The sequence below is a fragment of the Lepidochelys olivacea genome (assembly GCF_965140295.1).
Source record: "Lepidochelys olivacea isolate rLepOli2 genome assembly, chromosome: 2".
In the NCBI taxonomy this organism is placed as follows: domain Eukaryota; kingdom Metazoa; phylum Chordata; order Testudines; family Cheloniidae; genus Lepidochelys; species Lepidochelys olivacea.
Genome location: NC_140412.1, coordinates 47,337,485 through 47,350,158, shown reverse-complemented (window position 1 = coordinate 47,350,158; position 12,674 = coordinate 47,337,485). Strand labels below are relative to the sequence as shown.

The following is a 12,674-nucleotide window of genomic DNA, read 5'->3' as shown; positions in this document are numbered from 1 at the left end:
AGGTCTCTTGGTTTTTGGTGCTGTTTCTCTCCCTCTATGTGTGAAACTTGCAAGCTGCTAATTGCGTTAGTACATTCTAAGACAGAGTCTGTTCTCAAAGCAATTCACAGAGAGAGAGACTCAAAGCAATACTCTAACAACAGAAACAGCACCCAGAGACTCCCCGCCCTTTTGTTGTATTAACAATTGTGATTAAAATAGAGATAGAGGATGTATGTGGATGGATGCTTGGCATGGATAATAACTGAATGATCAGGGAGGTGCCAGCCTAAGAATCCAGTGTCCATCGGCTGAAGAAGGCGTCAAGTGGAAATAACCAGAGGACCCCCCGGAGGGCAGACTGGAACCCACCCAACAGCCTCAAGAATGGGAGAACCAAAGAACAAGATAACATCTTGGAGCCGTCAGGAATGTGCTATCTGCTGATTGATTCAGCAACAGCATGATGAAGCAATTCCCATAGACTGGCATAGGAAGAAATTCCTATAAAAATAGACTCTAAAAAGTGAGAACTTTGGGGTCTGACTCTGCAAACCAACTTCCAGGAGCATCAGATGAGCATCTGACAAGGCCCTGCTCCCTCCTCATGTCCAGGCCACCTGGCCAGTGGCTTGGCATGAGCAACTCTAAGGCTGGTAACTATGATAACAACCTTGCAGAACCTGTGTGTGTGGGTGTTTGTATGAATGAATGTGTGAATAAATATGAGATTGAATGGAATGTTATAGCTATAACTAACTGCTTACTATGATTCTTTCTGTATTCACAATAAATGTGGTATTTTGCCTTTTTCCCTTTAATAAGATCCTGCTGGTTTTTATTTTATTGGTACAACAGGGGTGCAAGAGGGGCTGAAGGGTTCAGAGTGTGGGAGGGCACTGCAGGCTGGGGCAGGAGGTTGCGAGGGTGAGACCTCTGTCTGCGGGTGTCGGTGCTGGGTGGGGCCAAGAATGAGGGACTTGGGGTGCAGGAGGGGGCTCCGGGCTGAGGAAGGGGGTTGGGGGTGCAGGCTCCTGGAGTTTAGGTGCAGAAGGGGTGCCAAGCTGGGACAGGGGGTTGGGGCACAGAAAGGGGTTCGGGGTGCAGGCTCCAGGGAGCACTGACCTCAGACGGCTCCCAGGAAGTGGCGAAATGTCCCTCCAGCTCCTAGGCAGAGAGGCAGCCAGGGGTCTTCGCATGCCGCCCCCACCCACAGGCACCATCCCCGTAGCTACCATTGGCCGTGGTTCCCAGCTGGCATTCAGGGTGGGGGCAGCATACACAGCCCCTGGCTCTGCCTAGGACCCAGACAGACATGCCAGCCACTTCCTGGGAGCTGTGCAGAGCCAGTCAGGGAGCCTGCCAGCCCCACTGCACTGCCAACTGGACTTTTAACGGCCCGGTCAGCGCTGCTGACTGGAGTCTCCAGGGTCCCTTTTTGACTGGGTGTTCTGGTAAAAACTGGATACCTGGCAACACTATGTAAGGATCTTTTTAAAATGAAATTGAAATATAATGGTCCTTTAATGGAAATAAAACCACAACAGGAGAAATGAAGTAAATAGTAGGCTAGTGCCATATTCTCCAGATGGTGTTGCATATGGCCTTCAGTTTCAACATGTGACAGATAGGCCTATGATCATGACTTAATTGAGTGTCTGTCAATTTTGTTTGAAAAATTATATTTTAAACTTTAAACTTCTTCATCACAATAGAAGAACTATATCTGGTAAATATGCAAATACTGGTCCTAATCCTACAATGATGTACACAGGAGTCAAGTTAAGCATCTGTATAAAGAGAATCAGGTAAATAAATTTTTGCAGAGTTGGGGCCACTGGGAGTTAACTAATTGCTACTTTTAAAATAGCAGTACAGAGAAAAATCCCTAAGAAACAAAAATCTAAATAATACAAGAGATGCCATATTGGCAAATATCATTTTAATCTGGTCTATCTACCCTGGTACTTTATGTCAGAGAGAAAAATATAAGTGGAAGTGAGATTCAGAAAAAGCCAACAACCCACAGCTTTCAATTACTGGATTCATTTCTCACTATTTACATAGTAGAAATGAAGATTCTATTCTGTTGATGTTCTTATACCACACCCATTACCATACCTGAGCAACTGAAGGGGGCAAAGGGAAGAACTTTTAGTATTAGGAAACTCAGCACATGTTACTTAGGGCTTGGCTACACTTGCAAGTTAAAGTGCATTACAGCAGTCCCGGGCGCTCTAGCTCACTGCCCATCCACACTGGCAAGACACATAGAGCACTCTGACTCCGTGGCTAGAGTGCTCCTGGTACTCCACCTCGGTGAGAAGATTAACGCTTGGTGTGCCTTGGCTGAAACACCCAGGCGTCAGTGTGAACGGGGTGTTGCATTACTGCACTCTGATCAGCCTCTGGAAACGTCCCATAATCCCCTTAAATCAAGTGGCCACTCTTGTCATGGTTTTGGAATCGCTGTAAGAATGCAGATATGCCCTTTGAAACCTCCATTTCTGACAGCTGGCTTATCTGCTCTGAGACAAAGCAACCATTAGTGTGGAATGCTATGTGTGTGTGTGTGAGAGAGAGAGAGAGGCGGGGGGGGGGAGAGGGAGTCTGCTGCTGTCTGAACTTACAAGATAGCATGCTGACATGCTCTCAGCCCCCCCAAAACCCACTCTCTCTCCCCCCACATACACACAACACACTCCCTGTCACACTCCACCCCATCCCCACCTCCCATTTGAAAAGCAGGTTGCAGCCACTTGCATGCAGGGATAGCTACCACAATGCATTGTTTTCTGTGGCCCTTGCAAGAGCTGCTAATGTGGCCAAGCCAGTGAACTTGCAGCAGGCAGTATGGACAGACTGCAGCGCCTTCCCTACTGCTCTCTATGAAGGCTGGTTTAACTCAAAGCACTCTACACCTGCAAGTGTAGCCATGCTCCTAATAAGGTTACTGAGCTTGATGTTTGCAGCAGCTCAACATGCAGGAAGTAGCTGAACGTTACAAGGAAGAGTTCACGCTCCTGGTTCCTGGATTCACTGACTCTTCCCAAACGCATCACCTCTAAAGTCACTTTGAAAGTAAGCACTTACCCGATTTTTCATGTTCTAAAGCCCACTTGCAAGGCAACAAGGGTAACAAAAAAAAAAAATCTGTCAAGGAAAAACGGCAAATTATGAACTGCGTTTATAGAGAAAGAAATGCGAAGTCTTTAAAAGCTTTATTTTAATGTTTCCTTCCAAACAGCGCACTCCTCCCTTGCTTGGCATTTACACGTGATCAAAACTCGTTACAAGACAGTAACACCCTTGCCACTGAGACTTGTGACAGTTACCAAAGCGTTGCTACTATAATGACGCACTCGAGCTGCAGTGCTCACCTCGCTTGTACTCCGAGAAAGGACGTGGGAAAGCAGAGACACCACCAGCGAACACTCTGCGGACACTGCTCCCCTCCCGCAAGCCACCGCTCCCAGCCCCAGCCCGCCGGGGTTTCACGCACCGCTCTGCTTCGGACTTTCCTGATTGCAAGCTGCGATTTCCCGGAAGGGGTGGGTGAGGTCTGACGCCTCCACGTCCGCCAGGAGCAGCTGAGATTGGACGCTGCCTGTGCGTGCGGCTCCCTGGAGGAGGCGGCTAGGCTGGGCGCGGCGCTCTTGGCAGGAGCTGGGCTCTGCTTACTTTTGATCTTTGAGGCTCGGGTGTGCGCGCCTGCCCCCCTCCCTCACCCCAGGCTGGTAGGAGGCTCCCCGAGGGGAGCGGGGCGGGAGGCCCGTCCGCCGCCGCGTGCGACGATGCTTCCGGGGGGCTCTTTTGGCTGCAAGACCAAGCGCCCGGAGACGGGGAAGCGGGGGGACGAGTCCTAGCCTCTGGCGGCTAAGCCCGGAGCCGGGAAGGAGCTGAAACCGCAGCCGCGCTTTGTCGCTGGACGCGGGTTTAGCGGGCTGTGGGGAGATCCCGGCGGCTGGAGGGGGGGCTTAGGGGGGTGTGGGGGTCCACGTGGCTGGAGGGGGGGCTGGAGGGAGGTCCACGTGGCTGGAAGGGGGGTTCAAGGGGCTGGGGGAGATCCCGGCGGCTGGAGGGGGGGTGTGGGGGTCCACGTGGCTGGAGGGGGGGCTGGAGGGAGGTCCACGTGGCTGGAAGGGGGGTTCAAGGGGCTGGGGGAGGTCCCGGTGGCTGGAGGGGGGGTTAAGGAGCTGGGGGGGAGGTCCTGGCGGCTGGAGGGAGGCGGTCCCTAGACAGGGATTTTAGGGGGACCCCCTGACGAGGCTGGTGACGCGGGGCTAGGGGTGGGGGGGGAGAGGCGAGGCCGGCCGGGGGGCGCTCTGGACACGTCCCCCCGCCCTTCGCCGGTGCGTGGGGGTAGGGAGAGGCCGGAGCCAGCCAACGCGGAACCCGGCTTCCTGCGAGTCCCTCGGGCGGCCTCCCAGAGCGCCAGCATGAGCAGCGGCGGCTTGTCCGGCAGCATTAACTGCGCGCTGCCCACCATCCCCTCCAGCAAGCTGCCCGACCTGCGCTTCCTCAGCCGGGGCGCCTACGGCACCGTGTCCTCAGCGCGACACGCCGACTGGAGGGTCCCGGTGGCCGTCAAGTGCCTGCAGGGGCCGCTGCTAGACAGGTAACTGGGGGGCGCGGGCCGGGCCGGCTCCAGGGGAGTTTTGCTCCTGACTCTTCAGCCCCCGGAACGGGGCCTTCCCGCCCCCCACAGGGATCCCCTCCCCCCCCCCCCAGTCTGGTCCAGGGAGCTTCGCTGGGGCTGCCAGTCCCCCTGCACCCATGGCCCTCCTGATCCTTCTCCCGGGCTCGGGGTGCCCATGGGGTACCAGCAGGTGCTGCTCGCAGACTCGCCCCTGGCAGCTGATCCTATCTTAATCTTTCCGTGGCTTTGGCCCACTTCAAAGGTCTGGCTTGTTGCCCAGGTTCCCTGTGAAGGGCAATGGGAGCTAGTGGCTACTCTTCGAGGGCCCAGGTCTGTTAGGTGATGAGCGCTTTTTCGGCCCCAGTGAGGTCCAGAGCAAGGATCAGGGTGAGATGGAGGGTGTATAGTGCGAGCAGATGATCCTGCCAGTGTGCCCAGTCTGACCTACAGAACCCCAGCTTCTTTCAGCCCTCCACTTTTTCTTAATAATTACCATGTACAGAGAAGTAGCACATGGAGGCCTACGTCTTCCCCATTGTTCCAAGCACTGTCAAACACACAGTGACAAGCAAAGAAAGCCCTGCCCCAAATCGATTACAGTCTGGTTTAATCAGAAGTGAGTATGCTGGCTGTATTGAATTTATTGGTGGAGTTTGTGATTTGAAGTTTCAGAGTGATAGCTGTGTTAGTCTACAGCAGCAAAAATAACAAGGAATCCTTGTGGCACCTTAGAGCCTAACACATTTATTTGGGCATAAGCTTCTGTGGGCTAACACCCACTTCATCAGATGCATGGAGTGAAAAATACAGAAAGAAGAACATATATGATAGCACATGAAAAGATGGGAGTTGCCTTACCAAGTGGGGGGTCAGTGCTAACAAGCCAATTCAATTAAGGTGGAAGTGGCCTATTCTCAATAGTTGACAAGAAGGGGTGAATACCAAGGGAGGTAAAATTACTTTTGTAGTGCTAACGAGGCCAATGCAATCAAGGTGGCCCATTTCCAGAAGTTGACAAGAAGGTGTGAGTATCAGCAGTGGGAAAATTACTTTTTGTAGTGACCCATCCACTCCCAGCCTTTATTCAGGCCAAATTTGATGGTGTCCAGTTTGCAAATTAACTCCAGTTCTGCAGTTTCTCATTGGAGTCTGTTTTTGAAGTTTTTTTGTTGAAGAATTGCCACTTTTAAGTCTGTTATTGCGTGTCCAGAGAGATTGAAGTGTTCTCCTACCGGTTTTTGAACATTACAATTCTTGATGTCTCATTTGTGTCCATTTATTCTTTTGCGTAGAGACCGTTTGGCCAATGTACATGGCACAGGGGCATTGCTGGCACATTGGTAGATGTGCAGGTGAACGTGCTCCTGATGGTGTGGCTGATGTGGTTAGGTCCTATTATGGTGTCCCTTGAATAGATATGTGGACAGAGTTGGCAATGGGGTTTGTTGCAGGGATTGGTTCCTGGGTTAGTGTTTTTTTTATGTGGTGTGTGGTTGCTGGTGAGTATTTGCTTCAGGTTGGGGGGCTGTCTGTAAGCAAGGACTGGCCTGTCTCCCAAGATCTCTGAGAGTGAGGGATCGTCCTTCAGGATAGATTGTAGATCCTTGATGATGCGCTGGAGAGGTTTTGGTTGGGGACTGTAGGTGACAGCTAATGGCATTCTGTTACTTTCTCTGTTGGGCCTGTCCTGTAGTAGATGACTTCTGGGTACCCTTCTGGCTCTGTCAATCTGTTTCTTCACTTCAGCAGGTGGGTATTGTAGTTTTAAGAACGCTTGATAGAGATCCTGTAGGTGTTTGTCTCTGTCTGAGGGATTGGAGCAAATGTGGTTGTATCTTAGAGCTTGGCTATAGACAATGGATCATACGATGTGGTCTGGATGAAAGCTGGAGGCATGTAGGTAAGTATAGCAGTTAGTAGGTTTCCAGTGTCGGGTGGTGTTTATGTGACCATCGCTTATTTGCACTGTAGTGTCCAGGAAGTGGATCTCTTGTGTGGACTGGTCAAGGCTGAGGTTGATGGTGGGGTGGAAATTGTTGAAATCCTGGTGGAATTCCTCAAGGGCCCTCCTTCTCATGGGTCCAGATGATAAGATGTAATCTATGTAGTGCAAGTAGAGTAGGGGCACTAGGGGACGAGAGCTGAGGAAGTGGTGTTCAAAGTCAGCCATAAAAATGTTGGCATACTCTGGGGCCATGCAGGTACCCAGAGCAGTGCCGCTGACTTGAAGGTATAAATTGTTCCCAAATCTGAAATAGTTGTGGGTGAGGACAAAGTTCAGCCACCAGGTTTGCTGTGACATTATTGGGGATACTGTTCCTGACGGCTTGTAGTCCATCTTTGTGTGGAATGTTGGTGTAGAGAGCTTCTACATCCATAGTGGTTAGGATTGTGTTTTCTGGAAGATCACCAATGATGACACAGTTACTTGCTAATAGGAGGTCATCAAATCCATTTTCATTTGTATATCAACCTCCCCTGTGTTCCAGATGCATTCATAGGCTGACAGTATATCCTCATGAACTTTTAAGATAGTGTTTTCACATACGATGAAGTTGTGATTTTTAGCACTGGAAAACAAATTCCAAAGGGTGACAACCCCGAATATTTCAGGGTAGCTCTCTTAATCAGAAGTTGATCGGAGTAATGATCATTGTCTTTGACAACAGAACTTTGACCAAGATATGGCAAAAAAGCCAGTCGGTTTATTATTTTTTAAAATTGAATTGCCAAATTCAAAATATTGATCTTTGAGTTTTTCCTATTTCAGCTACTGAAGAGTAGTGGCTACCAAGAGAAGGTGTTTACTGGTGTTAGTCTTAGCATCCGCAAGAGTAAATGTAAGGCTTTCAAAAAGATGAGAAATCCTTCTGCTGAAATTAGATAAAATTTAGCAAAGAAGGGAACTCCAAATGCTGCTAAGTAATATGGTAAATTTTAAAATATAAGGACAAGTTGTTTAGTGTCTTTTGCTTCTCATCCACCAGGTGTAAATATGTTTTATTGTTGCCTTGGAAAACTTACCGCCATGAAGCATCAGATTCTCAACCAATTTTGTGGCAGACTCTTATTCATGTCTTCATCCTTTCTACCTGACCACTACAATTCTCTTCTTTTTAATGTCTTCTTCAATTCCAGATCATCCAGAATGAGCTGTCTCATCCTGTCAACTTTCCTAGAAAAAAGTACACATCACTTCCTCCCTCTAGAAATTTACACTGATTTCCTGTTTACATCAGAGTGCAGTAAGGCATGAATATTCCTTATGGAGTTAGGCTGGGTAAACCCCTACTCATATCGCTCTCAGATTTAGTCATTTATGGATTTTCCAGATTTTTCCCCATACTTCAAACTGCTTTTTAATTCTCATTTTCTGTAGTGTCTAGTAGCAAGATCCTGCCTTCTTGCAACATCAGGAACAACTCCTCCTTCTCTATACCTATTTGACTTCAAGGTCTGATGGCTACACTTCTTTTCTAAAGACCCTATTTTGTCTCACAGGCCTATAGAGTCTAACCTTCTCTGTAATAAAATAAAATAAACTAATCTTAGTTTCCAAAACACTCCCTTCTCCCCACCTCCACCCCCGAACCTAATGGGCTCTTACCCTTTAGTTCTCTCAACCTTTCCAGACTACTGTACCCCTTTCAGGAGTCTGATTTGTCTTGCATACCCCCAAATTTCACCACACTTAAACTAGTTGCTTTCAAAATTAGACATAAAAATACAAAAGTGTCCCATCACACTATTACTGAAAAATTGCTTACTTTCTCATTTTTACCATATAATTATAAAATAAATGAATTAGAATGTAAATATTTTACTTACATTTCAGCATATAGTATATAGAGGAGTATAAACAAGTCATTATCTGTATGAAATTTTCATTTCTACTGACTTTGCTAGTACTTTTTATGTAGCCTGTTGTAAAACTAGGCAAATATCTAGATGAGTTGATGTATCCCCTGGAAGATCTCTGCATATGCCCAACAATACACTTACCCCTGGTTGAGAACCATTGCTTTAGGGTTCCAAATCCTGCAGTCAGATATCATGGGAAGATCCTTGCGCTTGTGCAGAGCCCCATTGACCTAGAGTCTGGGTTTAGTTTCTTTTCATTGCTCTAGCTATGTAAACACTACAGTTTACGTTGGTATAAGTTATGTCTCAGTCAGTGTTGCCACAGGTTTTTTAATATTTTAATACTTTTTTAAAGAGATCAGCCTCCAAAAATTGATTTGTTTTAAATATTATGATATTGAAAACAACCTCCTCCCATATTTTGGGTTTTTTACCCTCTACCTCTTTTTTTTAAAAAAATGTAGGTCCACTCAGATCACATTATCAAGCTTTTCCCTGCAATCTTGAAGGCAAGAAACTTAGTTTTCTTAATATTGTTCCCTGGAATTAAAAACCAATATTAAACTGTAATGCCTCTTCCAAACAGCACAGACAGTATATCTCCAGCCTAAAAACGTATCTTCACATACAGCTGAAAAGTGTCTCCTGTGCGGGGTGTTGCTTTTGATGTCTTTCAGGGCCATAACCAGTCTTGAGTGATATTTTTTTATTTGATAAGCAAGATTGGAAGACTTTTCTTGATAATCAAAAATAGTTAATTTGAGCCATTTCTCTTTCCCCTCTTTGGATAATTATATTTTCACTGGATGTATTTATCTTAACTTGTATTTTCCTAGGGTGCACTGGTGTCTGCTCAGTCAAAGACGCTAGAAACCTTTTGAATGCCATTAGCTCTGGCTCATGAGATGGATATGGAAATTCCCCACTTTACACTAAACAAGGAGTGGATATAATTGAAAATTCCCATTTGTAGTTATGGTGGTATCACAATATACCAAAAATACAAGGAGATACTAATTGTCACTAGAGTGATAAATTTGGAAATGTTAATGGCACCCATTATATTACCCATGTTTCAAGTATTCTAGTAATATGCCCAAGAGTATAAATACCAGAAAAACAACCTGCCACAGCAAGGCCCAATTATTCTTGCTGAAAAATTGAATTCCTGTTGTGGCATATCTATCAATGCTACTGTGTAGTAAAACGTAACCTGTGTGGTTTACATGTGTTTGCATCTATATATAGTAAGTAATCTGTTGTGAAGCATTTCGTGATAATTGTATAAAACAGTCCAGTAAAAAATAAATTGTAGTGTTGTCAATGTTTTCGTATAGTGAGATCTTAATTTTGTGAAGCTAATTCAGTGCACCTTTCATCTGTGTTTCTTTTCTTACCTTAAAAGTAAACATAATACATTTAAATGAACTAAATCATAATTGCAGGCTTCTTAGCACTGATTTAGTCATTTAATTTTTTTTCTTGCAGTGAAAGAACCAATCTCTTAAAAGAAGCAGAGATTTTACACAAAGCCAGGTTCAGTTACATTCTACCAATTTTGGGAATTTGCAATGAGCCTGAGTTTCTGGGAATAGTGACTGAATACATGACAAATGGATCATTAAACCAACTTTTACATGGGGTAAGTATATAGTGTTTTTCTAAAGCCTTTTGTTTGTCACTTCTAGTTGTTGCCGTTAAATGGTCTGTTTTGCGTGCATGAGGAAATCAAGTAGTAACCATTTTTTTAATGGAAAAAAGTATTGGGCCCTAGCCTGCAATTTACTCTGCTCAGGCAGACTGCTATATCTTTGAAGAGCCTCTTTGAAGTCAGTGGGGCCTTGTCTGGGAGCAGCAGCCTACCCCCATTAAGACCGTTGCAATATTTGGGGCTTTAGAGAAATTACAGGGAAATGTTTTTAACTCACCATTCAATCAGCTGTGATTTGCAAATAATTAGAAACTCAATGAGAGCTCAAATAGTTGAACTCATTTCTGTACTGGTTTCAGAATCTTTGGTCTTTACTGTGCATGCATGCATTTATTCATTACTCCTAGGGGAATCCTGCGCCACTGCGCATGTGCAGAATTCATGCCCTCGTCTCCCCTCCCTCCCCCCATCAGATTTTTTATCTCCGCAGAATATAGATTCTGCCGGAGAGGCTCTGCAGTTATGCCTTTTGCCCACCAGGCGCTGCTTCGGCACCAGAAGAGAGGGCAATCGGCTGGCAGGTGAGGGCAGTTCTTTACCGCGACGCCAGGAGGCACGGGCAGGACAGAGCACGGCACACAGGGTTGCTGGAGGTCACAGACTGGGGTTCAGAAGGGCTAATGGGGCGGGGTAGGAAACAGACTGGGACGCAGGCTTAGGAGCTAGTATAGTGACAGCTTTGAGCCAGGGAATGAATGGGAGGGAGGCTGCAGGGCCACATGAGGATGAGGCATGGGGATTGCATGGCCACATGGGGACAGGACGTAGGGGACGTACAGGGACAGGCAGATGTGCCTGACTGATTGGGAGAGGCTAGGGGTCAGCCAGGGTCTGCATGGGGGAGGCTCCTAACAATCTCCCCCCCCCCCCCCCCCCGGCAAAAAAAACAGTACTTCTACCACCACACCCAACAACCTTCCAGGTTCACTCCCAGGCTCTTTCCCACTCTCTCAGCTCCTCCATTACCCCTGACTTCTTTGTCAACCCTTTGCACTGCTTCAGAGGGATGTGGGAAATACGTTTCTGTAGTCTAGTTTAAATGAATTACTCAAAGTTCTGTTTTTATATGCCTAGTAAGGAATCTACTGGTAAAAAAAAAACATTTCCTAAATTTTGTTGTTGTTGTCTGTATTGTTACAGACATGCTTCCTGAGAGGTATTTTGACATAAATTACCAAAATAATTGAAACCGGTGTAGTTATATTGTGTTGTTTTGACAAAATAAAATATCCAGAATTTTAAAATATTGTGCGCAGAGTTTAATTTTTCGGTGTGGAATTTAATTAATTTTTTGACAGGAGTAATTCATTCATGTGAATAATTTGCATTCATTTTCTTTTTACTGTGAATAGTCTTTTAAAAGAAGATTATGACTCAAACTGATAAGTCAGAAATTGCAAAACTAAAACAGGCACGCAGTTGTGCTTTTTTAAAATGAAGGACTGAACTTTCATATTCAGTTTGTGAAACATACCCACAAAAGCTGAGAAATTCAATCATAACATTTTTAAAAGATAGTGTTTGTGTTTAGTTTTAGTGTAATCTAGCATCACTGGGAGGCAGTATTGTCTGGTGGACAGGGCATTCGATTGGGACTTAGAGGACCTTGATTCTCTTTTTGCAACTGCCAGTGGACTGCTGGGTGACCTTGGACATGTCATTTTGTCTGTGTGTTCCTCTGTTTTCCCATTTGTAAAATGGGGATATTATGCTTGCCTTTACGAGGAGGACATCTCTTCTTGGGATATTATGTATTATTTTCTGTAGCCACAAGTAGAAATTTTCTTTTTCCTCTTGGCTAGCTTGATTTGTTGGAACACAAAACATTGAATAATGGACACTTTCTGGAACTTTGGTGTAAATAGTACTGTTATCATCCTTTCCAGAACTTGTGCCCATTCTGTCATGCTTTTGGTTGCCTTCTTTTGATAATATAAAACCTTTGCCATCTCTGTGTATGTCACTGGCATTTGGTAGCTCAGAATGTAATAAGATGTGTTCAATTGACAAAAGATATTTGTCCTAATGTTGCCTAACTCATTTCCCTTAGACCTAGTATATCTAGTTTATATCTGTCAAGTTCTGTTATTTGGATCACTTTTCTAGGCTTATATAGTGTCCACATATAGGAGGGGTAGCACTCCCTAGACACATTTTCCCTCCTCCTCCAGGTCCCACTGTCCTTCGTTTACTCTCTCTACTTCCCCCAGTGGATGCACTTAGGGGAGTTTTCTGGGAGTAATTGCTCCCTGGCAGAGGGCTGGTTCTTCTTTCTCCCTGCCCCTTGTTAGAGGAGGGTCTGGCTGAAACAGTGGTCAGCCTCTCAGACCGTCCCTGGATAGGTCTTTACAGGCTCAGTTTCTGAAAGTTTATTGCGCCTACATAGGGTTTACATCCCCCTTCCTTCTTTCTGGAGTGAGTTACTTGGCTGTCAGCTGGGGCTGCTCTGGAAGCAGTGTGTTCTGTGGCTGTCTGTTCCTCACC

At 46.0% G+C, this 12,674-nt stretch overlaps 1 protein-coding gene across 1 annotated transcript in view; it reads left to right on the top strand.

Annotated features, from left to right (window-relative positions):
• The first annotated feature begins 4,287 nt into the window (after positions 1-4,287).
• Positions 4,288-12,674, top strand: part of RIPK2 (receptor interacting serine/threonine kinase 2) — a 38,563-nt gene continuing 30,176 nt past the window's right edge. Inside the window, exons 1-2 of the mRNA XM_084619822.1 lie at positions 4,288-4,597; positions 9,968-10,121. Coding sequence (XP_084475948.1) covers positions 4,419-4,597; positions 9,968-10,121 — 333 coding nt within the window. The 5' untranslated portion in view covers positions 4,288-4,418. The remainder of the gene's footprint in view (positions 4,598-9,967; positions 10,122-12,674) is intronic.